We start from the raw sequence: 25,596 nt of genomic DNA, 5'->3' as shown, positions 1-25,596 counted from the left end.
TGAGGCTGTGGACTATATTTCCTCTTTTGTCCTGGCATGTAGATGCCCAGTGAGTGGCCCTAGAATCCTTTAGTGTGTGAAGAGAGGCGTCCATCTTCTCCATGAAGAGCTTAGTGACTTCAAAGGGAAGGTCTTTAATGTGAACTGCACCTCTTTCAGGCAGCCTGACAGATATAGCCACCGCTGTGGAGATGGACCTGGCTACTGTGTTGATTGCATTGACGGCAGATCGTAGCGCTACCTTGGTCACTAACTGTCCCTCTTGAATAATGGCTTTAAATTGGTCATGGTATGACTCAGGCAGCGGTTCAATAAAATTGTCCAGTTTTGAATAGTTTTTGTAGTCGTATTTCACCAATAGTGCTTGGAAATTGGCAATTCAAAACTGTAACGTGGCCGAGGCCAAAAAGATCCAAACACTTCCAGTCCCTATCGTAGGGAGTAGACCTCATCTGATGTTGATGGCCATGAGCATTAACAGTGTATCCCACGACGGAGTTGGGTAGAGGGTGGGAGAAGAGGAATTCTGTCTCCCTTAATGAGACATAATATTTTTTTCTGCCTGCTTGCAGGTAGGTGCCACTGATCCTGGGGTCTGCCATATGGTTTTTGTGGGGTCCAGGAGAGCCTCATTAATAGGGAGGGCAATTTTTGAGGACAAGGATGAATGGAGTATGTCAAGGAGTTTGTGGTGGGTGTCCTTGACTTCTTCTAGTGGTATATGAAGAGTGTCTGCCACTCTCTTCACTGAGTCCTGGAAGAAGAGAAAATCATCAGCCAGAGAAGGCAGTGGAGGCATAACGGCCTCATCTTAGGAGGAGGAAGATATAGTCACCTCTTCCTCAGTGCTGCCCTCTGGTTCCACCACAAATTCTTCTGGAGGTTCAGAAGCTCTGGATGCCACAGCTGATGGGGTGCATCTCGAGGGTTCTTGAGTGGGGCTAGAAGCTCAAGAGGTCCAATATGGCCACTGTAGCGGTGGTGGCATAGAGCCCAGTTGCGGTACCCATGGTTAACTGTACCAAGATGGTGGTGGTGGGGCCATCTGAGGATATGCTCAGGCACTCTGTTGGTACTGGGAACCACAGGGAGCCTGGGGTGGGGGGTACTGCAATACTGCCTTCTCTGGTTTGCTGTCTGAGTCTGAGAGAACGGGGGAACATGGCAGGGCAGTGCAGTGGGGAAGACTCCTGTGCCAGATGAAGACTCAGTGCAGAGGTCTTGGTACCGAGAAAAGGAGACTCCAGTGTGTCAGCTACATGGAGATCCCTCAGTGCCACTGGCAGGACCGGGAAGGACGGAGATCTAGGTCACACCGGTCTCTCTGGTGCAGCATGGGGCATCGATGATGGTACCAATGGAGTATTGTATACCAGCAACATCTTCTTAGAGGAGTGCTAACTCCTGTTCTTGTCCCCTGGTGCCGCTGACTCGATGTCTGTGTCCATCAGATCCATAGGTGCCTCACTGGCATCTGCGGCTGTAGATCTTCATGAGCCTTGGGTACTAGGATGGGATTGTCTTGGTGCCACTGGTACCGAGGACACCGAGCATGCCAGAGATCATTTACGGCTAGCTCGGGGCTCACTGTGGGGACTTCTGAGAGGGCTCAGCGGCTGGTTTCTTCAACCCACAGACTTTGGATGTTGAGGCCTGTGGGGAAGACTCATGTCTGCCAGGTAGCTCTTGGTGCAGGTCTGGAAAGGGTCAGAGGCAGTGATGAGCTGCCAAAATCTTAACAACCAGTTCCCTATAAAAAGTTCTGATTTAAGGGATGTGCCAAGAGGTGGAGGTGGTGGGGGTGTAGTGGCAGGGAAGAGATTGCACAGAGGCAAAAGGGGCTTGTTGCAGGGGATGCAGTGGCAGGGAGGGAGTGGCACAAGGGAGAAGTGGGCAGGAGGGGGTTGTTGCAAGGGGCTGGCAGATGGGGGTGTGTATGTGCCTGGGGTTATTGCAGTGGGGTGAAGGTGGCAGGGAGGAGTTTGCACAAGGGAGGAGTGGGCAGGAGGGAGATGGCAGGTGGTGGGGGGTCCTGAGGTTGATGCAGGGGTGAAGGTGACCGTGGCTTGCAGGGTGGGTTGCCGGGTAGAGGTTGCCCAGAGGCAAAAGTGGCAGGACAGGGTGGGTTGTTGGGGCCGAGGGGTGCACAGGGGAGAAGGTAGCTGGTCGGTGGGTGTTGGAGGGGGTGGCACTGGCTGGGGGAGAGGTGCCCAGGTTGCTCCCACATACACCATTCCCCAGGCCAGGCACTGGACCTGCCCACCCTGCGGCGCTCCGTGGGCCCATGCGGCTCCCCGCGGCCCAGCTAGGTACCTTGCAGGCGGAGTAGACACCCAGCGGTGCCGGGAAGAAGGCGCAGCTGCTAGGGCTAGACCCTCCCGTTCCCCGCTCCGCCGCCAGCTGCTCCCCCGGGGGGAGGGACTGGCCGCACCGTGGGCGGCCCCTCTGGAGCCGGGGAGCAGCGGCAGCCTTGTGCTCCGCTGTTTAAAAAAACGTGGGGAGGCACCGCTTTTTGGTTCCCCCAACCACTTGGTGCCCTAGCCAGCCGCCCAATGCGCCTAGTAGGTTGCACCGGCCCTGCCCGACAGACCCCCCGGAACTCCCACACCTACCCCCACCCCCCCCGTTCCCTGACCGCACCCTCAGAACCTCCACCCCCTCCCTGCCCCTTATCCAACCCCTCCTCCCAGCCCCGGCCGCTCGGGGCAGCGTGTATGGATGCCATGTGGCCCGCTGGAGCTCGCAGCCCCACCCCCTTACCATGCGGCTCAAGGCAGCAGGAGCTGCCGAGCTGCCCAGGAGCGCTCCAGAGCGCCGGCGGTGAGGCACGCGAGAGGGGGGAAGGTGGGGGAGGGGCAGGAGGAGCCTCCCCGGCTGGGAGCTCAGGGAGCCGTAACGATTTTTAACAACCGGTTCTAAAACTGGTTCAAAATTTAACAACCGGTTCATGCGAACCGGTGTGAACCGGCTCCAGCTCACCACTGGTCGGAGGGCTGCCTCCATGAAGATGATCTTCTGCCTCAACTCCCTGTCCTTACGAGACCAGGGCCTGAGTTGCTGGCAGAGACCACACTTTTGTGGAATGTGGCCTTCCCTGAGGCAGCGAATGCACCGGGAGCGCTTGTCTGTGACAGGGATCGCCTCTTTGCAGGAGAGGCGCTTCTTGAAGCCCAGTGAACTAGGCATATCATGTTGGGGGGAGGGTCCCCAATGAGAAAAAGTGGCAAAAAGTAAAGTCTCTTTTTTTAAATTATTTTTTCAGGGAAAAAAATGGGAAAGAAGAAGAAAACTACAATTACAACTACGTACCAGGAGACTAACTGGCTATAGAAATGTAAAGCAAGAGTAATGGTTGTCACGGACTGCAAATAGCTCCGTCTCTAGCAGGGGCAGTTAAGAAGGAACTGAGGAGGGTTAGCCTGCACTCGCTGGCTAGCCTCGGGGCAGGGCATGAGGAGAGACAGCGGATGTGCTGGCCTAACGGACACAGCTACGGAAGTTCTCGGATCAGCAGTGTAGGGACGCAAGCACACTACAGCGGAGCACCCATAGGGACACTACTCGAAGTAGAGCATGAATTCCACACTCTAACCATTAAACAGCATCATCCTCCATGCGGTAAAATAATCCCATTGTCCAGGACTGGGTAAAAATGCAACCTACTTCAGCAGATATTTGCACACATGTGCAGAGACCATTTGTTCAAGGCATCTTTATCTAAGAGAAAAGAGATGCACAATGACTGTCAATGCTGCAAAAATAATGATATTTTAATCCGAACTCCACCCTGCACTATTCAGTTTGGCCTTTGTTTTCCAGGCATTTGTACATTGTATCAATCACCCAAATGCACACAGCCCATCAATGGACAGGTTGGAGATATAAGAAAAAAGGGCTCACACATGAAAAAGTCTCCTTTTCACTCAGCCAATAGGAAGCCTAGGTCTGATCCCACCCTTCACTGAAATAAACTAGGAGTCTTCCCATTGACTTCAACAGGAGCAAGATTGGGTCCCTGCCTATTACCAGTGTCTCTTTTTCCTCAATTAAATCAGAATGCATTGGCTATAGAAATTTTATTCCTGTCTGTCAGCCCACACTCCCTTTACCACCCCTCCCTTGCAAAGAAGGCTGGCTTGCCACGACACTTGGGGCTACGTCCTCAGCTGGTGCAAACTGGACTTCAGTGGAGTCATGCCCACTTATACCAGCTAAGGATCTGGCCCACAGCATGTAGCTAAAGATACATGGGAACCAGCTCCACCCAGCACCTGTGACAAGCCATCTGGTGACCATTGTTCACCACCCTGGGCAGGCTCTGTTCCAGAGAAGGCTTCGGAATCCAAAAGAAATTACTGCCAGCTCTATTAAACTAACCCTTGAATGCCGAGGCCTCACTTCTTGGAATAGGAATTCATTGCTCCAGTAACAAGCTTGGTCGTATGGTCGATATGGGATTATTACATCCATTCAACACACATTCCTTGGTTCAGTGATTACACCCTTATACTTCTGTGACATTAAGGGGGGTCACTGCTGGAATGTGATTTTCAAAAATAGTTTTAAACACTCTCCCCTTGCTTGCAATACCCTGTTAAAAACCTGGAAATCACATTTAACTACCTTCTGGATTTGCCCTTTTCCATTTGGAAAACATTGATTTTTTTTTCAGTTGAGCCAAGATTAATGTGTCTTGTTTGTTTGACAACAATTTCAAACTATCTGGTACCTTGTCAAGCTAAAATAATTCTGTCTGTGGACCAATATCACTGACGGGTGTAGACATGTAGGCCCTACAAAAACAATAGCTATTATTGTTTGGACATTTTAAAAATTAATTTTCTTGGTGAAAGTGCTGAGGGTTTAGTTTACAATACTGAGAATCTGGAGGATTTTATTCACCAGATTATAACAGTTTTGAGGCGGGTCAAATTTGGAGTCTACAAACCTGGATTTTGTCCCTCTATATCAGCTAAATATTATAGAAAAAGGCTTGTTTGTACTTTAAATTTTTTTTTAAGACAGGAAAGGGGGAAAAACAGAAGAAAAGGGGGAACAAGGAAACCAAGTCAATGAAAACCATTCCTTTCTCAGTCAAGTGCTGATAGCAGGCACCATATGGGCAGCAAAGTTTAGAGTGACCTCAAATCCTATTCCAGTCTCTTTGCACTGTTATGCTGTCTCCAAACATTTCTCCCCGCAAAATCCTTCCCTTCCATTTCCCTTCTTACTCCCTGGCAAAAGCCAATAATACCTACAAATATTTTTTATTTTCATAAACGTCATGCAGCTTTAAAACATGGGGGTGTTCTATCAACTTCAGGATGGCTATTTCCCGCTCCACCTGGAAGAGAAAAGAGAAACAGAAGCAAAGGTTAGAAGACATGTCTTAGGTTACATTAGAAATCATAACACACATTGTCCCCTCTTACCCATTTCCCACCCCTTCTGACCCTCCCTTTCATGCTCCAACGAGCAAACAAGCAGAAACTATAATAATAGTACTTAGCATTTATACTGCATTTCAGAAAACATGAATTCATCCTCACCATCCCCTCCCCTATAAAAGTTGGCAAATAATACTATCCCTATTTTGCTCATCGGGAAACTGAGGCAGAGGACTAAATGGCATGTCCAATCTGACACAGGTAGGCACTTGCAGAACCTGGCACAGAATGCAGGCGGTTCCTGGCTCACAGTCCTATGCTCATGCCATGACTCTCAGATGACTGAACGTCTAACCCATGATCTCAACTACAACTGACTTCAGTGGGCCTTGGATGGGCCCATTGTGCTAGGCATTGTACATACACATAGTAGGAGAGAGTCAGGGCCCACAGAGATTACAGTCTAAACAGAGAAGACGGGCAAACAGTGGGAGAAAGGAAGTACTATCATTTTGCAGCAGGTGAGGTGAGACACAGAAAGGGCAAAGGATTTGCCCAGTGTTACACAAGAAGTCTATGGCAGACCCAGGAACTGACCACCTCTGGAGACCCAGTCCAGTGTCTTAATCACAAGACCATCCTTTCTCTCAATCCTCGACCCATCCAAAACATGGCTACTTGGAGGACTTGTCTTCAATGCAGAGTTAACTGTAGTTATAAATTGAGTGTGGCCCCCAACTTGAGTCCTGACCATACACACAAACCTCAACTCAAATGTGATGGTGCTTTTAAATCGAGTTGGTTGGCCCCTTGGGAGTACAAGCTGCAGCTCAAGTCAGCATAACTCATCAAAACCCTGTGCTGCTAATACAATCACTCTGTGTTGCTCGAGAGTTATATTGCAGCGTGACCACTCTCACTCCAGATCGGCTAACCGAAGAGGAGTTAATGAACCCACAGCCAGGGGTGAAAGTGGGTCAGTACGGCGTACCGGTAAGAACCTGCACCGGCCCGTATGCAGCCCACACTAAAGCACTGCTGAACGGCACTTTAATGTCCCTGCCCCTTTTGCCTCCCCCGTTGTTAGCCCTTCTGGTAGGGTCCATACAGGCAGGGCTGCCGAGGGGGTGGGGGGAAGGGACAGCACCGTTAAACGCTGCCGCGGCAAAGGACCAGGCAGCGCTTTACCGTCCCTGCCCCTTTTGCTCCCCGACCCCGGCCGCCAACGGGCGAGGAAGGGGGTGGAAGGGAGCAGCTGCCCCGAGGCCGGCGATTTAAAAGTGCCCGGGGCTCCAGACGCTGCTACCGTGGGCCCTTTAAATCGCCACTGGAGCCCTGGTCGGCGTGGGCCAGGTGGCCTGGAAGGGCTGGCTGAGGGATGCTGACCCCCCCAGCCCCGCCCCTTCTGCCCAAGGCCCCGCCCTTTCCGGGGACTGGAGCCAGCCCCGACCCCATACCAGTAAGTGTCCGGAGTTACTTTCACCCCTGGCCACAGTGCGTGTTTGTGGTGAGTGTAGCTAACTCTAGTTAACTCTGCCGTGAAGAGATAGCCTAAGGCAGGCAGTGTGCAGGCAAAACCAGGCAATATATATATAGGTGCAAGACCAGTTTTCAAAAGTCCACCAGGGCAGGATTAGCCAACCATCCAAAAGAAGGATGGACTCTAGCTAGACTACCCCCCTCCCCCCCAAATACTGTAACTGGTTGCCCTGCAGCCATCATCTTCACAATCAAAACACACTGCAATGCTGTGCCAGAGCATCAAACTCCTAGTAACCTGACAATCCCCCAGGAACTTCTTCCCACACAGCTTTATTTCTTGGTGTCCCTTAACTTGCTGAGTATGTTCTTCCACCAACCATTAAGCATAGAACTTCTCCTCCTGACAGACAGGTAGAGCTTTCTGCATGGCACTTTGGAAACTGTAGTTCTCAAGCCTTAGTGAGGAGGTCATGTCTCCCAGACAGAAACCAGTGACACTCTCAGCCTCTCTCACATTGGAAGAAAAGGTACATGTGTCTCTGGGATAGTCCCTTTCTGATTCTTTCAAGGTGTTTATTCTTCTCTGCAGAATCAGAAGCCACTTGATAGATCCACTTCCACACCTGTGATCTCAGGAAATATCAATTTCATAGCTGGGGTGCGGGGAGATATATTAGCAGGCTGCAATGGAATCAGTGACATTCAGAGAGAGAGACACACACACACAAACACATTGTTTGCGTGTAAGTATACGTGTGGTACTGCAATTCTCATAGAACTCTCCTATGAACCAAGCTTCAGTGACACATATTGCTTGGTGGTGATAACTCCTAGACATCATCTTCCCATCACCACCACTAAGCAGGAAGCAATCCATGAAAACAGAAATCTGCAGTATGCAGTTTTATCCTACAGCAATCTCATAAAAATGCAGCTATTGTACTACTGTGAAGAAGCCGGTTCACTGACCCCTTCCACAAAGAACCAATGTCCTTCATTTCACAAGATACCTGTTGGTATTTGGAGGGGTCTCATCAAGTTCTTGGCCTGACAAGGTTGCATTTAAGGAAAAAATACCCCCAAGACTCATTCATATTTAGGAAGATTTCTCTGAAATCAATTCCCCCTTCTGCCTTCAAGTCAGCACCTCGGAGAAAGGAGCTGCCCAAATACGGCGTGGCTTGCCACAGTGATAGTGACGTACCGCTACTGGAATACAAAATCCCACTAATGCTCCATGGCAGGTCAACCTATCTGCATTCATTCCACCCACTCTCCAAGGTCAGATCAGACCAGGGAGGGAGGGTGGGATGCCACAGTCAGTAACCAAATTGCCAGCCCTTCTGATGACTGCCTGATGAACCTGAACACGTACCCACCTGTCCATGGCAGAGTCCATCACTAACATCATAATTTATTCCCCATTCTATGTTTTAGCTGGGGAGGTGGGCAGGAGGTGAAAGGGATTTTCTACTCATGGACAACTCTTGAATCACAATGCTATATGAATAGTAATAGCTCTAGCTAATAATACTGCAAACATGTGTCCTGCTTCTGCTAGCACTGTGGGGGACGCCACTGCTGTAAAATACATCCACAGAGCAGCGGGGCTCTTCTATGGGGCATTATTGTGTCCTCTTGCCTCCACAGTGCAAACATCCCCTTGCACTTTGACACACAGATGGCTCAGAAGGAGGGTCTGGCACACCCTCAGGTGAGGAGATAAATGGAGAGAACAGAGGTTGGAGGAATGCAGAGGACATGCACCTGACCGGTCAGAGGGCACACTCCACCGGGCAGAAGAAAAAAGTACTACAACCTGATGGACCATTAATAGGAGGGGAAGGCAAGATCAAAGATTCAGACACCTCAAACATCCACAGCAAATGAGATGAGAAAATAACTGTACCGTCGGCTCACAAGGTCATGCGGAGCATCCCCAGAGCTTGGCACTGGGCACCTTGGCACTGGGCACTCACCTAACTTTTCTTTGCAATTCTATAGCTCCAATGCCAGCATTGTGCATACACTCACCTGCACAAAAGCACAATGACCTTTCCATACATACATTTCTCAGGGCTGAGTCCCCAACACTAGGCATAAAAAAAGCCCCCCAACTTCTCGGCACGTTCCCAGAGCTCAGTCACTGGCATTCAACACACCAGCTCTCCAGAGCTGAGAGACTGACACCACACCAACCACAAAGGTTACCAGGGGGTGGAAAGAGAGACAAGGCATTTCACGAGAAGTGTGATCACCGCACTGGCTACAGAACTGAACAGCTGGCCTTATCTTTCTTTACAGTCCTCCCTTTAGGGGCTCCCGTGACCGTGAAGGATGATACACCTTGCAGTTGACAAGCCCTGTGTTATCTAATCACAGGGGAGATTCACTGCTTTGGAAAAAACCCTGTTGTGGCAGCTCTGGCCACACATTCAGCATGAATGAGTGATGGATTGCAGCACTCACCCAAGGTACTGTTTGGTTACTATTCCAAAAGTGTGAGCAGACGGGGGCATGAAGAGGCAGAGATTTATGACGATATCACTTGGAGGAAAGAATTCAGTTGTATTACTAGCTGGTCTTCTTGAAACAGGCGAAAATAAGACATTAAAGCAACAATTCACTTGCTACTCCACCGTTTTATGCTCGGCTTTAACCTGGCTTGCGCCACCTTCAGCAGTTTTGGTGCAGGCCTAAGGAGCGTCCCATGTTTATTTTTGCAGGAAAATGCATAATAACCTTCCGGTATCTGAATTCTGAGGGGGGAATTTGGGTTTATCTACATTCGGACTCCAAATCTGTGGTGAACACCAGGCTCGATACACTACACAGTATTTCAACACAATGAATGACGATCTGGTGCAGGATCACACTGCTGCCTCAGCAGTCCATTTCTGCAAGGCAGCACTGCCCACTGGTTAGAGCAGGGGGGCTGGGAATTAATACTTTCAGGCTCCATTCCAGAGTTTGCCACCAACTTGGTTTGTGAGGGTAGGCAAGTCACAAGATCTCTCTGTCCCTTACCTTCTCCATCTGCAAAATGGGGACAATAAAACTTACCTGCCTTTGCAGAGCACTTTGCAATCATCTGATGAAAGATGCTTTATGAGTGCAAAATATTATATTTTTATTATTGTCTGTGTCAGGACCCCTATGTAATGGAAGTAGGCTCTGAAGGCTGTGTGTGCTAGGAAGCTACAGAGAATGACACAATCTCTGTCCAGCAGCCTAAATATAGCTTACCCTTGGAACTGTTTCAGCAGAGTCCTACCCCTCCTCCACTCCATGGCATCACAGAGCTGCAATGTACCATATTCAATTCTCAACTTACCACTGCAGTAATGAGCGGCTCCCCCAGACCCCACTCTCCCACTCCCACAATGATTGAATGTGGGTGAGACATAGCATGTAGCTCTGAATAGTGGTTCTATTGATGCATGGATTAGAAGGGACTAGTAGCAATCCACATAGTTAGCAAACAAGAGCAATAAACCAAAACAGAACCGGCCTTAAATAGGGCACAACTTTACCTTCTTCTCCTAACCTTTGCCAGCTACTGGCATCACTTTTGCACATCACTGCTCTAGCAAAACTCATGTATCACTGCCCAGCTCTGAGCCGGCAAGGACAGGGCAAGGAAGAGCCCTGTCGGGGGGAGGGTCTGCTTTAATATGGATGCAATTACCAGAGAGCAGGCCAAGCCTAGAATAGTCTGTCCAGAGAGGCTTAGGGAGTCTGTAGTAAATGAAGAACACAAATAACCACACAAACACTGGGTTCCATGTGAGGCTCCCAGACACAACCCGGGTGCCCTCACCTTGCAGAGGACTATGCCTGTGCAGCACCCCAAATCCTCCAAGCTGGGGAGAGGGGTTACAAAAGTCTGTGCAAGGCCAATAGAGCTTCATTGCTGACTTGTGACCTTGCAGGTGCTAATTACTGGTTTTTAAGATCTATGCAGGAAGCTGATTAGCTGTCAGGATGCTCCTGTAACTTGGCTAATAATGGAGACCAGCACGAGGGCCATGTAACCCTTAGCAGGAGTAATGTAACACCTTCACTTGCCCCCCTCCATCTCTACTTCACCCCCCCAGAGGGGCTCGCATCCCTCTGGGTTTAAGCCCAACTCATCTGACTAGTTCTTGGCGATGAGAGGCACTGCCCTCTCTCATCTCTTGACTCACAGGACACCGTGCGCGAATGTAGCTATGAGGCCGGGACAGGAGCCAGCAGGAACCAGGGGTGGGATCTGTCCAAACAGTACAGAGGAATTGCTTTTCATTCACATTCATCTGCCCGGTATTTGTGATTGTACCACCTGCCCGGAAAGTGGAGCTGCATGCGTTTGTTAAATGGGCTGGATGATTGTCTAGTGTTACGAGATGGTAGCTTCTCTGCAAGCTCTTCTGAAACGCTACACGGTCACCTTTAGCGGCTATACTTCCCTGTGAATTGCAGCTGACAGCCCTTCACTTAGAATGCTGGGGAAGGGGTGAAGGCAATTCTCCTCTCTTGCAGTAGAAGTGGACCAAATCATGCCACAAAAGTGAGCCCCTATTCTTTTCTCCACTGATACCAGTGGGTCCTATATCATGTAAAATGCAGACCTGAGACAGCAGCAAGAGAGAGAGAGGGGGAATAAAGCCATGGTAGGATGGTAGGCTACAGGTTGCCCTACTTCCCTTAACCATCGTTAACTTGGGGTGTTTGGAGTTTTGCCTGAAATTTTCTTTCGTGTTGACCCTGCTTTACTTTAAAGGCAATTAAACAGTTATCAGTGCCCCGCATTGCCCCTGAGTAACTGGTGATGGATACAAGCCAGGAAGATCAAATCCAGATCTGAACTTTCCCAGAGTTCGGGGATGTTCAGCTGTGTGGTGAACTTCAAAGGATTAAGAATTTTGGTTCAGCATCCAAGCATTTTGGATGCTGACCTGAAGCTCTTTGGGCTAGAAATCTTGCAGTAACAAGGGGCCAGATCCTCCACTGCCTTGCACCTGTTGGTGTTATTGACACCTGTGCAATGAGAGCACAGAGTGGGTGTAAAATGCTGTCAAATCAAAGTGGTGGGGTTTTACACCCCCTTTGCAGAGGTGTCAATGATTTCATGTGGTGCCAGGTACTAGAATGGTACCAGGCATGGTTCCAAGCCTTCTAGAAAGCCCTCATTCTTGGCACACTGGAAAGAACACGAGAACAGCCACCCTCCTGGCATGTTGTTATTTCTGCTTCCATCCCAAGTGAAATAAGCATGGTTTGGGACTGAGGAGAGTTTGTGAAAATAGGCTACACTCGAGACTAGGACAAAATTATGGGCCTAGTAAAGGCTAGTCTAGTGCTCCTGTTTCCCACAATACAAGGATAAACTACAGGACACTAAAAATTAAAAGAAGAAACACACTTAACATGGAAAAAAGTGAGTGTTTTTATACAACATGTAGTTGGCCTGTGGGACTCACTGCTGCAGGATATTATTGAGACAAATTGATTCTGGTGACCTTACTCATGCTGAGCAGTATCATACTACACAAGCAGTCCCAAGGATTTCAATGGGAGCACTTGAGCAATAAGGTACTACTCAAAGGGAGCAGAGGTGGCAGAATCTGGCCTTAAATGATTAATCATTTACACACCTTACCCCGAAGGCCTGACTTGGCCTGGGCTATCACCCATGCAAACTCCTATCAACTTAATGGCAGTTTGTCTGAATAAGGACTATGTAGAAACTGATTAAAGATCTCAAGATCTAGCTTATTTATGAAGATTAATTCATGCAGTTACATATTAGCAACTAACCTCATGCTTCAGTGTATATAGGGCCAGATCCAAAGGTAACTGTGGTCAATGGAAACACTTCCATTAACTGTTATGGGTTTTGGATCAGACCCATAATGACCATTAGCTGATGTCTAAAAGAAATCTACTTGCCCCCGTTATACAGTTTTGCACAGTCAGAAGGAGACTAACTGGGGTTTCATGCTTTCCTCAAAGCACCTGAAGTTTAAAACCGATTCTGTAAACAACAAGATAATTAAGTAAAAATAAAAATTGGCACTGGCAATCCCTAAAAGAAAGTGCTGGACAGAAGTACGTGAAATATTTGCAACAAAAACTGAAATCAGTGGAAATCTGAGGTTTTTTTCATTTTGCTGCAAAGTCACAGTAAGCCCATTCTATCACGTACCAAATAATAAATAATAATCATATTGCCACGCTTGCCAATTTTTCACTTAAATGAAAATAAGCCCATTTCCAAGGGGGAAAAAAAAGGAATGCATGTGCAAAGGTGGGCTTGATATTTGAACTGAAAAATGAGCATGTGTGAGAGGGTTCTGTAAACCTCGCACCAGGCAGGAAGCGGTTAAGGAGTTGCTCTGGGCTGGAGTGGCCCTGCCCTGCTGCGTCTGAAAGTCATGTCAAGAATGGAGGACGAGTTCAAGAGGGGGTACACTTAGCTCAGTAGCAGGCAGCTCTGGGAGAAGAGCAGAGCAGAGCGCGGAGTTTCCCAGTTGCCATGGAGAGGCCTGGCAGAGAGCAGAGCCTGCTCCCTTTCCTAAAAGAAGGCCCAAGTCCCCTGAGGCAAAGGTCCCTCTCCGGGTGAGCCAGCAGACTTTGAGACAGACTGTGGACTGTCCAAGGCCTCTCTGAAGAAAGAGAGGCCAGTAGCTCGCCTGGGACTGTATATTTTTTTCGTTCTTTTATTTTCCTGATCCTAAGTTGTCTGTTTGCTCCCCAGGAGCCCAGAAGGGCTGAGGATCCAGAGGGACTTGGCTGAAGGCCTGAGACTCCATCCCTTTCAGAGTGCTATTTAGGGTCCTCACTTGAGCAACCAGACCCAAAGTGAGTACACAACCCTGTCAAGTACCCAGGAGGTTGCTGCTGAAGGACCAGACCTCTGACAGCATGATAGAAATCTGAAGGATGTGAAATCAGCGAAAATGGAAACATCAAGAATCCTCACGTGAAACAATCTTATCGGTTTCAGCACAGCTCCAAAACTTTAAGAGGAGATCCACTGGTTTGTTCTCATAGGGTGAGTCCAAAGTTCTTAAGGGAACAGGTCTGGTTTGGGGTTGGTTCTTAGTTCATCTAATCTGGCTCATGATAGCCCCTGCTTAGAACTGCTGTGTTACACCAGGAAGTTCAACACACGTGGTGCTCCATCACAAGCCAGACAGTAAACATGTTCTCTCATGGCATGTAGACTTATTTGGACAGTATGTCTCTTTAAATAGCATCAGGCTTTCATGCATGTGACACTGATGGGAGCTGACAACAAGTGGATTTATTCATTCAGTACATGGGATTATCTGCCGCCCAATGGTACATGGCAAAGTGGCGGACGTGCAACTCTCTGAAAACACTCAGCAGAATTAGCCCCTCTATGCCAGAAGCCAGCTATCCCCTCTGTGCATCCTGTTGTTACCGGTGATCACCACGTCACAATTACCATCAATAAGGAGTTCAGAACAAAGGACACAAATCCAAGTGACACTGTTGAGGACGACTGACCCAATATGTGACCTGTCTTTCTCTTCCCACCTTATCATTTTTAAGTGCTGTTTTCTTCTTTTGCCCCATAGCAAAATGTTCCACTGCTATTTTTCTGAGGAGGAAAAAAACCCACCTGCAGCAGCCCAGGCACCAAGAACAACCCTGCAATGGCAAACCAGAGTCTGCTTGGTCCAACACTCACCAGCTACCCTAGTCACCATCAAACTAAGATGTAGGAACCCAGCACTCACAACCTCACAGCCACTACCAAACCAAAGGTCACTTCACCAGGTGCCTGAGTTCCACATTCGTCTGCCATCCAGGGCTCATGAGCAATCCTTTAAGCAAGCCCACCAGTCACTGTCCTGGGCCAGATCAGGTATTTATGTGCTCGGCAGCCCAACATGTGCAGCAAGCATGACAGCTCCAGTGCAGGAATGCACAGAGAGGAGTAACTTGGGAGCTCATATTCCTAGCTTATGTTAGCAGATGCTGATCTTTCCGATGGCTGTCAGACAAGCACTTTCAGTGTGATGATGTGCAGAGGCGTGGGATGGGAAGGAAAGGCCCAGCAGATGCACTGAGTAGAAAGGGATTGTGCACACAAAATATGAATGGAAAGTTTGATTTAAAGCATATCAGTTGATGAGTACTTGTCACAAGAGCTGAGATGGAGATGCACAGACATTAAGGATTTTCGAAAGGACAGCTGCAAACACATGGAGAGTGTGCCTGACACCAAAGGCAGGGTCTGAGAAGAGAGGGGAAGACAGGAAGCTCCTAATTCTGGAGGCAGGATATGGGGTAGCAGGGAGGAGACAAGCTCCTAGCAACCTGGGCAGAATTGGGGGTAAGAAGCAAAGCTCCCAAAAACCCAAGGCAGGATCTTGAGGTGAGTGGAGGGCTTCTGATGGCCTTGCTAAGGATACCATAGGGAAAGGGAGCCACTGATGGCATAAAGACGGGTTGGGAGAATGAAGAGATGCTCACAGAGCGGTGGGATGGATCCCTTTGGGGGTAGCATTCACTGTCAGTGCGAGGAGGAGGAAGAGGAAGGACAAAGAGGGAGAGAGGCAGAAAGTGATTTTTAGAAAAGCCTGAAGAAACTGACTCTTTAGCACCACCTATTTGTCCAATCTAGTCTCTTATTGTGTCACTCTCCCTCCCCACTTCCTCTGCTCCACCAATCACGTCAGCATTGTTCATCTCAGTCAGTTTCTCCAACAAACGTATCCATGCTTTCTCCCTTGCAGCCTCCCTGAACTAATTGATAGGGTGGTGACGAAGTGGGAATTTTGGTCATATGTTCATGATGTTTATGCATGCCTCAGTTTCCCTCTGTGCTTTGTGTGGCTTTGCATGGAGTGTAAAGGGTTGAAAAGCTGCTCTTGGGGCAGAGTGAGGCACATAAGGTGTTATGTCACATAACTGTCCGGGGAGGCATGAAAGCGTTCGTTAAAGGACTGGTTGAAACTGACTGATATCAGTGGAAGATCTGGAAAGATAATGGAAACCCCAGTGGACAGGACATTTACAACTAGCAACCAATGGCCAAAAGGAAGGAGATTTTCCCCCACCTCTCTGCAGGGAAGCAGAGCAAAGACCCCAGCTGGAGAACAAAGGAGAAAGGTGTCACGTGGCTAGGTTAAGAGCTGCCTTTGGAGAGAGACAGACACACACCTGGGACGAAGGACAGAAGAGAGAGAGACAGATAGAATCAATATGAATCAGGTGACTAATGTTTTAAAAAGGCTGCCTGGGGTCACTGGAAATGCTGAGAGCATTGTGTGCTGAAGGAATGCAGTACAAGGCTCCCACAGGATTCATTGCAGGGAGCCATGGAGGGAGACAGGTTCGCTGGCGCCTGAAGACCCAGTTTTGCTGTCTTGGGGCCAACCCCTGTGGAACTGCATGTGTTCTTGGGGCCTAGCACACTAACGGGGTCACTCCCAAGGGACTGGTTACAGGCTGGGGCACACCTTCACATCTCTCCCTAAAAGCCATTTCTGGTGCTTATAAGAAACCAGCCAGTTAATGATGGCTCCAGGGGAAGCCAAGATAGTTGGAACCTTGGACCAGATCATCTGCTGATGTAGACTGATCAACACCAGTGGAGGATCCCTTAATCCAATGATAGCAATAATTTGAAAACATGGCAAATATAGGCATAAAATGAGTATGTATTCAACTGCATCCTTCCACCCCTACTTTGTTTCTGCCTCTTGTCTTCTTAGCCCTGGTCTACACTGGGTGGGAGGATCGATCTAAGTTACACAACTTCAGCTACGTGAATAACGTAGCTGAAGTCGACGTACTTAGATCTACTTACCGTGGTGTCTCCATGGCAGTGAGTCGACTGATGCCACTCCCCTGTCGACTCTGCCTGCACCTCTCGCGGCGCTGGAGTACGGGAGTTGATGGGAGAGCACTCGGGGGTCGATTTATCGCGTCTAGACTAGATGCAATAAATCAATCGCCGCTGGATCAATCGCTGCCCGCCAATCTGGCGGGTAGTGAAGACATACCCTTAGATTGTACGTTCTTTGTATGTGCCTTTATAGCACCTAGCACAATGGGGCTCTGATCTCCATGCAGCCTCTGGCTGTTACTATAATAGAAATAATAACAACAACAACAACAACGTATAGCAATTTTTAAAAAGGAATGGGAGCCTTGGAGATATCAGCCCCCCACGTCCATTTCATACTAGTGAATACACTTGGGAGATGCAGCCAGGTGACTGGACACTCAGTTTCTCAGTGCTCTAAGCAGGACTATCCTTTGAGATGCCTTAGGCCGGCACTGACAGAAGCAGACACAGACACCACTCGCAGCTTTCTTCTTTATTTCCCTTTTTTAAAACTGTGCTGTTGAAGCAGTACTGCAGCTTTCAGGGGGAAATTGGTGGCAACGCTGCCAGACAAACAGCACCACAGACCCTTAAGCAGGGTCTGTGAAATGGCCAAGGGCAGGGCATGCCCAAAGCTCGTATTTGCACTTCTCTCTCTGCAATGAACAGGGACCCCAGAAGGGAGACCTGGCAGCCACTGACAGAGGAACCAGATGCTGAAGTTGTGCCAGCCTGTGGAGGCCGCACTTCTGTCTTCAATGAGGCCCGACTGTACCTTCTTCTAACCCTGCCCTTTTTCCAGAGTGAAATTGCAACAGTGGATCAGGCTGCAGTTCATAAGTGTAACCCGTAAAGGTATGTCTACACTGCAGCTGGGAGCGTGCCTCGCATCCTGGGTAGACAGACATGTGCTATCCCTGCTTGAGGTATAATAGCAGCAAAGCCGGGGGATAGCATGGGTGGTGGCTCATGCTTTGCCACCCAAGTATGTACCCTGGGGATCCGGGTGGGTTTGTCCTCAGGCAGCTACCCCAAGCTGCAACCTGTGCTGTGCTGCTATTTTTAGCTTGCTAGTTTGAGCAGAACTAGCGTGTCTGTCTACCTGTGCTGGGAAGCATGTTCTCAGCTGCAGGGTAGACATACTCTTAACGTAACCCCTCCCTAACCTATATTAGCACTCCCGAGTCCAACTTGGCAAAGGCACCCATCCCAGGAGCAAGTTATTCCAACCCAGTTTGTTTTATTCATAAAGTGAGTGCTCCAAGCACAGACTGTGTTTGAGGAATACACTGTGCAGGCACTGCTCCTTGTTACAGCAGTCTCCTGTGCAATGCATTCTCTGTTCTCTCTTGCGCTGCCTTTGCAATACAGGGAAAAGGATAAACTAGGGACAGATTCCATTCCAACCCCTAGAAATCTCTCAGGGATGAATTTGGCTCCCAGACATAAATACCCCTTAACTTTATTGAGAGGAGGGAGATTTGGGATCTGAACCTAGATTCTAACAGTGCAGAAGGGCTGGAGTCCCCACAGCTGGGGCCAGATTTTTCAAAAGAGCTCAGTATTTTGGGTGCATATTGGATGCTGATCCCTTTTGAAACATTTGGTCTCAGCTGTGGATGCTGAGCATTTGAAAATCTGGCCCCATACCTATAATTATACTGGGATGAACTACTATAATGGGATAACCTCCCCCCTTCCCCCGCCCTCAGTTCTGAACACTCCCAACCCCTGTTTTCACACATTTGGACCCTTGGGGTTAAAATCCAGATCTAAATTTTGAAGTGCAGGCCCAGTTCTGCAATAAACCCTTCTTTAAGTGACCTTGTTGCGGGAGATTGGATGGCTCAGGTGATTAGCAACCAGCTTTGAATGATTTTGCTTCTAGGCCACTTGTTTGAATCTAGCTAAGGATAATAGTATCCAAAAGCCATTACTATCAGCTGTTTCGTGACTCACTGTGAGATGAGTTCCATGGTCTCAGTCCAATTCCCAGGTGAGAGGAGTGCACATTATAGAAACCACCAGTCCAATCACAACAACCAGGTACCCTTGCCGGCCGGCCCAGCAGAGGTGCAAGCATTTGGATACTATGGTGACGGGCAACACAGAAAATCAACAGAGGCCAAAGACTGAATTGGCTTGGAAACGGAACCACCCTCTCAGCCCTCAAAGTGGTCCCTAACAGCTAACGTATGTTGTCTGGATGGTTGCCTGGGGGAAGCCAATGCTGCTGTTGAGGATAAATAAGACTTCAGTTCCAGAATGGTCAATCCAGCAACCTTGAGCAGCACCAGATTTCATTTAGCAAACAAATAGAAATGGCCTGTTTTTGCTATTGTTCCTCAGCCGTTTCCTTCCCAGAACCACAATGCCCGCTGGGAGAAACAGGGGCAGCACAACAAGACAACACCCCATCGGAACACAATCTCCCTGCAGCCACACATTGTAGCTCTTCCTTGGCAAACTAATCTCCACTGGTTGGCAGCTCAGCGGACACTGCAGGACTCACCCCTCTCTGTCTATTAGCACTCAGTGCTGAGGAATGGTGTGAGCTTTGAAGCGAAGGACCCCAGCACCAGTTCTGGATGCAAATACATTCTCTAAGAGCCTTGCAACATCTGCTGCCCCCATCCAATATTAGGGACACAAGAAGCAGCAGCAATGCCTCAGGGCAGCCTACATGTTTTCCATTGGCTCTCACTGTGCCACAAGAGCTGCTAAACATGACCCAGCAAGGGAAGGTACAGAGAGAGAAAGAGAGGCAAAATAGCATATCGCTCCATCAGTCTCAAAGACATCTGTTCTCACCTGCTGCATCTCTCCAGGTTCACCCCACAACAAAGGGCATTACCACAGACCTCCAGCCCCCCTCAGTGAAGACAACATTGTCCTCTGCCTCGTGCAAGCAGCAGTAGCAGCAGCAAATTAGCCCACTGCTGCCATCACCATCCAAGATCTCTCCTGGCAGGGAGCTGAGTGATCAAAGGCAGCAATGAAGGATCATTTTGTTTCTGGGTTATTTTGACTCTGCTGTTTCTCAAGTGCATCCTTCCCCTCCTGCCTCACTCCCGGAGATGCCAGTGACATGCCACAGTCACTCGATATTAACAAGAGTTTCCAGAAGCTAGGGTATCCCCATAAATGGGAGCTTCTCAAAGTGGCATTGCGGAGAGCGGCTGTTGTGTGTTTGGGGATAGAGAAAATAGCCCTGTGATGTTTAGGGCATGTCAAACAGCTTCTGCTCTGTATCACCCTGGCTCTCCTTCTCCTCTCTCTGGAAGCAAGCTCCTAATGCCCTTGAGCATGTCCTGGAGGAAGGGTCAATGAGATGCAGCAAGTGAAAGAGGTTTAGTGGCTCCAGCCAAACTAATGCTACCCGTAGACCTCTACCTTCTTCCCTACTCCACACACAATACCGCACAGAGGCGGACAGCTGTAAAAAAACATTTGATGCATTTCTGATGTAGCAAATTTCTCAGTCCTCCTTCCCAGTGACATTCACATGACAGACAACGCTTTTCACATAACTGTGCCAGTGAAACCCTACAAGGCTTTGTTGAGATAAGCTGGGCAGGGGCCCAAGAGGGCAGGATGAGGCACAGGGGGGCAGATGTGAATCTCCAACCCCCCAAATGTTGACATGTCTCTCAGAGCATTCCCCCTGTTTTACTATCAGTGAGTAGGAAGTATAATCATTGCTACTTTCACTGGGAGGTCGGTAATACGACGTTCAGTGGCCAATTGATGACATTGGTATATGAGTGAATTTGCACAAAGCACAGAGCATGAAAAACACCAGCACTTAACAGAAGCACCGCATGAAGCTTGTCATCTTGCTCCCAAACCCTCTTTAAATGGAAAATGAGGCAAACACCTGTATGCGACTGTGGTCACTAGGCACAAACAACAGAGCACATCATATCTGAGTGTTCCCTTCGTTCTTTCGTCACGGGCCTGAAGGACATTCACCAGCTCACTGCTACGGCAATGTGCTGGCTATCAAACCTAGATATAAATTTGTAGTCATTGCTACCTACCCAAGCCATACAGACGAAGAAGAAGTAGAAGTGAGTAGGAGGCTTGGTAACAGGGCTGCACTGAGGAAACAGGAGAAAAATATCCTTCCTGCTTCAATAGAAAATACATAACTAACAATGGCATGAAATCATATATATTAGAAATGGGAATGACCTACAGGGCCTTCTAGCCAGTCCCCTGGGGGAAGAATGCAGGTTGGAACCATCCTATATTTGTCCAGTCTGGGTGGGATTTTTAAAGGCACTCAGTGGCACTGGCCTGACTCTGCTCTCATGGAAGTCAGTGGGAAGTTTACGACTATCTTCAATGAGGACTGAGCTAGTCCAACTCTGAATGAAAATCACCACACTTTAGTTTTAAACATCTCAAGTGATGGGGCTTCAACCACACTCGCTAGCTAGCAGGCTGGAGCTTCACAGAGGCTTCTAGGCATCTCTGGACATTTACTTTGCAGATCCAGTTCACGCCAGACTCACTAGGCAATTTTCTGTCTTTCTGAGATCCTTCATAAATGGGAGACCGTCCCTGTGTCTTAGCAGAGACCTCCTTACCTTCATCAGAGCAAACCAATGCTGAAAAGGGACCACAAAGAACTTACTGCATGATCTTCTTCAGCCCAGACACACTGACTGCTAGCACTGAAGTATGGGTAAATTTCTCTCTTGAGCGATCCATGACTGTTGCAAAACAGGCTACAGGCACATCACAGATAGATGGCTGCAATAGAAAGACGCCAACCCAAATGCCATAAGCCAAAGAAGGACAGAGGGAGGAAGGCATTAGGAATGTTTTGTCCCATTTTCTTTACTCTTCTATGTTCAGCTGGGAATACTGCATCCTCAGAATGGCATACGTACCCTTATGTGTCATTGTTTACCTGTGTTTGCCCCAGATGCCTCCTATCTGCCCCTGCACAACACACCCTGTTACAAAGGGCTCAGAATCATTTGTCCCCCGAAGGACAGAGAGCGCAGGATGCAGCCTTTGGTGTCCCAGAGAATTAGTCACTGATGAAGATAGCGTTCACTACTCAGAGGCCACATGGAAGGAGAGAGGAGAAAAGTTATAATGACAAACAAACTAGTTTATCTCCAGTCTCTGACAACTGCAGGCCTTGAGTAGACTCACAGCTCTCTGAGCTATTACTGAAGGGAGCTGAATCTGCATTAGAAAAGGAGAAGAAAATAAGAAGGATGCTGCTAGCTGTCACTATCTCCATCATCCCAAAAATGCCAGGATTCTTTGGCAGATGCACAGATATCTGCCGCCTTTCCACAATACTTCCCACAATCCTTGATGCTCATCAAATACTTACAAGTTACATTTGCAGAATTCAGGATTAGTTTGCAAATAATTTGCTCACCAAACCAGAGGTTACACTTGACACAAACATTATCTGAAATGGATAGCTAGACTAGCTCTATCCCCCAGTACTTCTCAGCCCCTTCAGCCAGCATTCACATCTATCAGCTGAGGAGTACCTTGCTCCTGGATGCTTGGAATACCTGCAGCACGGAGCTGCGAGACAGGGGAGCTGCGCACAGCAATAAAATCTCATCAGGGTTTCAGCATCAAAAGGCAGAGGATGCTGTACATGTTGTCTTCTGTCTCAACAGAAAAGAAAACTAATTATATCTCTTCATACGAGACACAATTAGCTGCTCTCTCCAATGGAGAAAGCCCTTCTCTGAATGAGAAGCTTTTACTGCCTCCCACACAAGCAGGGAACAGGCGAAAAATCTGCTGAGGTTTGAAACCATGCTGGGAAAACCCAGCAGCCTCTTTAGATGGGAGGAGGCAGTGTCCACGCTGCTAGGCTTATGTGCAGAAACCTAACGCAGACATATGCATTGCGAAGGAAAGTAACTCAGAGCTGTTGGCTCCGTTCCCTACAGTCTTCTGCATGTGTGGGCACAAACAACCCAGTGACACACAGGGGAAGGCTGATCACTCTGCCATCATATTTATGCATGATGTCAGAGTGTTATGTTACACGGCTGCAAAATATGGCTTTGCAAGGGGTGCTGGGTTGTTTGTTTTTTTTAGGAGTGCCGCCAGCCCACTTATCCCCTCCCCTCCCATGCGCGGAGAGCTGCACCACCACAGTTGTACCTCACCCTGCAATCCTTGCTCTCAGGATTAGAAGCCCAAAGTCTTGTTTCCAAAGACTTAGGGCTATTTGTAACCCACGTAAGCCAGGGTGCAAGATTTGGCCTTTGCGGTTTGTTGCCAGTCTCAGCAGAACAATAGAAAGGGATCCTTCCCTTTGGTAGCACCATAGTGGCTGCAGTTTGCCAGGCTGAGGGAAGCTGGCCTGTATTTAGGATTTGTGCAAATGCTTCCTATAGCGGATTTGGAAGGTTTCACAGAATTTTGCCCTAAATCCACGTGGTGTTCGGTTTGCTCCAAGAGATTTAGTGACATTGACAAGTTCCTCCTGTTTCCAGTGGGTCTCTGTTGCTGCTCAGTCGATGAGAAACTGTGATGAGGTTAGGAGAGTTAGGAGAGTGTCTGTAGCATTTAATGGGAGCCGAAGTGATTTCCTCCGGGTTTGGGTTGTGCTATTCTGTCCTGGGCGGAAGATTTGGGGAATTATTCTGGAGGTTTGTCGTTTCCTCAGATTGAACTCTATTGGCCTGCTATGTTCAAAATAGGTTAATTTTACATATCCATATTAGTGGCCTAATTTTTTCATTCAAGGCCTGATTCTGATATCCTTATTCACATTGGTAGTATCTTATTCCACTTGAAGGCACCCCCATGGTATAAAGTTCTAGTTAACCTAAGTACAGGTGGCAAAACTGGCCCTTACTAGGTGGTTTAATTCTATTCTAGAATGGTCTAGAAGATGTAGGACTTTGTCACACTGGGTTTCCTTGTCTTAGAATTCTAAGTCAGCAGTGTTGGTTTCTACGTTAACCCTTTCCGGCCGCTGCTCCTTTCTTTCTGAAGCTAAGGTGATTCTTTGGTGCTAAGGCCTATTTCTAACGTTTACCTCAGGCTGATGACATTACTAACGGGTAGAAAATATTGTATTTCAATGAAGCATTCATTAGCCTCTGCCATTTGTTGTACAGTCTAGGGGCTGCTTGCAGTGACAGGACAGGTGAGTGATCTGAGAGGAAGATGGGGAACATTTTACATAGTAACTTTTAGTAGATCTGTTTAAAGGATGAGAAACAGATCTATTTTAGAGTATTCTTGGTGTGCAGCTGATAAATGGGTTTAATCCTTTCTTCTGGCACTTATGTACCCCAACCATCTGCTAGACGCAGTTCTTTCATGAGCCTGCTAAATTCTTTGATCCCTTAGCTGGTGAGTGATCAAGGGACAATCTATCTACAGTGAAGCTGGGGTACAGTTAAAGTCCCGGCGAGATGAGACTACAGTCCACTAGTTTGGATCTTGACCAACTTAGCTGCAAAAGTTAGAAAAAGCTTCATTTGGGATATATACAATTACACTTTTACTGAAGATCTCTCCCACACACTTAAGGGAGTTCTTCCTTCCTTCAGTTGCTCTCAAGCCTCCTTCCAGAATTGTCTGATAGTACCTTTGTGAATGAGAATTGGCATCTCCCCCTTTACTGCCTTTGGATTCAGTATGAGAGGAGTAGAAAATGTGTCACACTCAGCTCCTTTTGTACCTTGCATTTTTGTGGTTCCAAGTGCATTTCTTGGAGCATGCCAATAGAACGGTGCATGTTTTTCAAAAGGTCAAATATTTCCCCCCTTTTTACTGGATTACTGACTCCTCTGACACTTAGGCCTATGATAATCAGTTGTCCTGTCATTGATTTTTTTTTAGGCCAAGATTTTCAAAATGACTAATTCTTTTGGGTATCTCAATTTCTGGGTGATCAACTGGAGACCCATTAAAGAACCTCAGGGAGCATGCAGAACTTTCTGAAAATCAGGCCCTTTTAAGATGTCCCAGATTGGCTATCCAAATAATCCGTCTCTTCTGAAAACCTCGTCCCTAACAAAACATGTTCTGTCAATTTCCCTTTGGCCGAATCAGATCTTTCTTGCCCTGTTAGCAAATGGTGAAAGCGTTGAGAGTACTTTGCTTTGGCTTTTGCATGTTTGTACTTCTTGCTTAGTCTTGTGTCACTTTATCAAGATATTTCCTGAGTGGATAAAACTTTTTGGTCTCCTCTATATCTTTTGGGTCAGGGATTTTACCCTGTATGCCTAGTACAATTTATTTCTGATGTAAGCTTGGCCTGTGTATGAAATAACCCCTGTTTCCCTTTCTTTATATTTCTGTCCTTCCCAGGTGATAATGCAACTCTTTTTTTTTGTCCTTTCTTGCTGATTCCTGGCGTTCACTTCAAGGAAACAAGGTAAACTAGTGAACTTGTCAGGCCGAACATGTCAGGCCAACACTGACAGTGTCCTATCAAGCTCCTCATGTGTAGGGCCCTACCAAATTCATGGCCATGAAAAATGCATCACAGACCATGAAATCTGGTCTTTTGGGTGCTTTTACTCTATACTATATAGATTTCAGGGGGGAGACCAGAGTTTCTCAAATTGGGGGTCCTGACCCGAAAGGGAGTTCCAGTAGGGTCACAAGGTTATTTTAGGGGGTTGCGGTTTTGCCACCCTTACTTTTGCGCTGCCTTCAGAGCTGGGTGGCCAGAGAACGACGGCTGTGGCCTGGCGCCCAGCTCTGAAGGCAGCGCCCCGCCAGCAGCAGCACAGAAATAAGGGTAGCAGTACTGCAACCCCCCATACAACAACCTTGCGGACCCCCCCCCACACACACGAGACTTCTTTTTGTGTCAGGACCCCTACAATTACAACACCCTGAAATTTCATATTTAATTAGCTGAAA

The 25,596-nt window shown here is 48.1% G+C and overlaps 1 protein-coding gene across 4 annotated transcripts in view; it reads right to left on the bottom strand.

Moving 5' to 3' along the window:
* Positions 1-25,596, bottom strand: part of BRSK2 (BR serine/threonine kinase 2) — a 425,109-nt gene that overhangs the window by 135,300 nt on the left and 264,213 nt on the right. For all 4 annotated transcript variants that reach the window (XM_077820019.1, XM_077820020.1, XM_077820021.1 and 1 more), the window contains exon 3: positions 5,259-5,344. In XM_077820019.1, the coding sequence (XP_077676145.1) occupies positions 5,259-5,344 (86 nt within the window). The remainder of the gene's footprint in view (positions 1-5,258; positions 5,345-25,596) is intronic.

The sequence above is a fragment of the Eretmochelys imbricata genome, chromosome 6 (assembly GCF_965152235.1).
Source record: "Eretmochelys imbricata isolate rEreImb1 chromosome 6, rEreImb1.hap1, whole genome shotgun sequence".
Lineage (NCBI taxonomy): Eukaryota > Metazoa > Chordata > Testudines > Cheloniidae > Eretmochelys > Eretmochelys imbricata.
The sequence above is the reverse complement of the archived record's forward strand: the minus strand, read 5'-3'. Positions and strand labels throughout refer to the sequence as shown.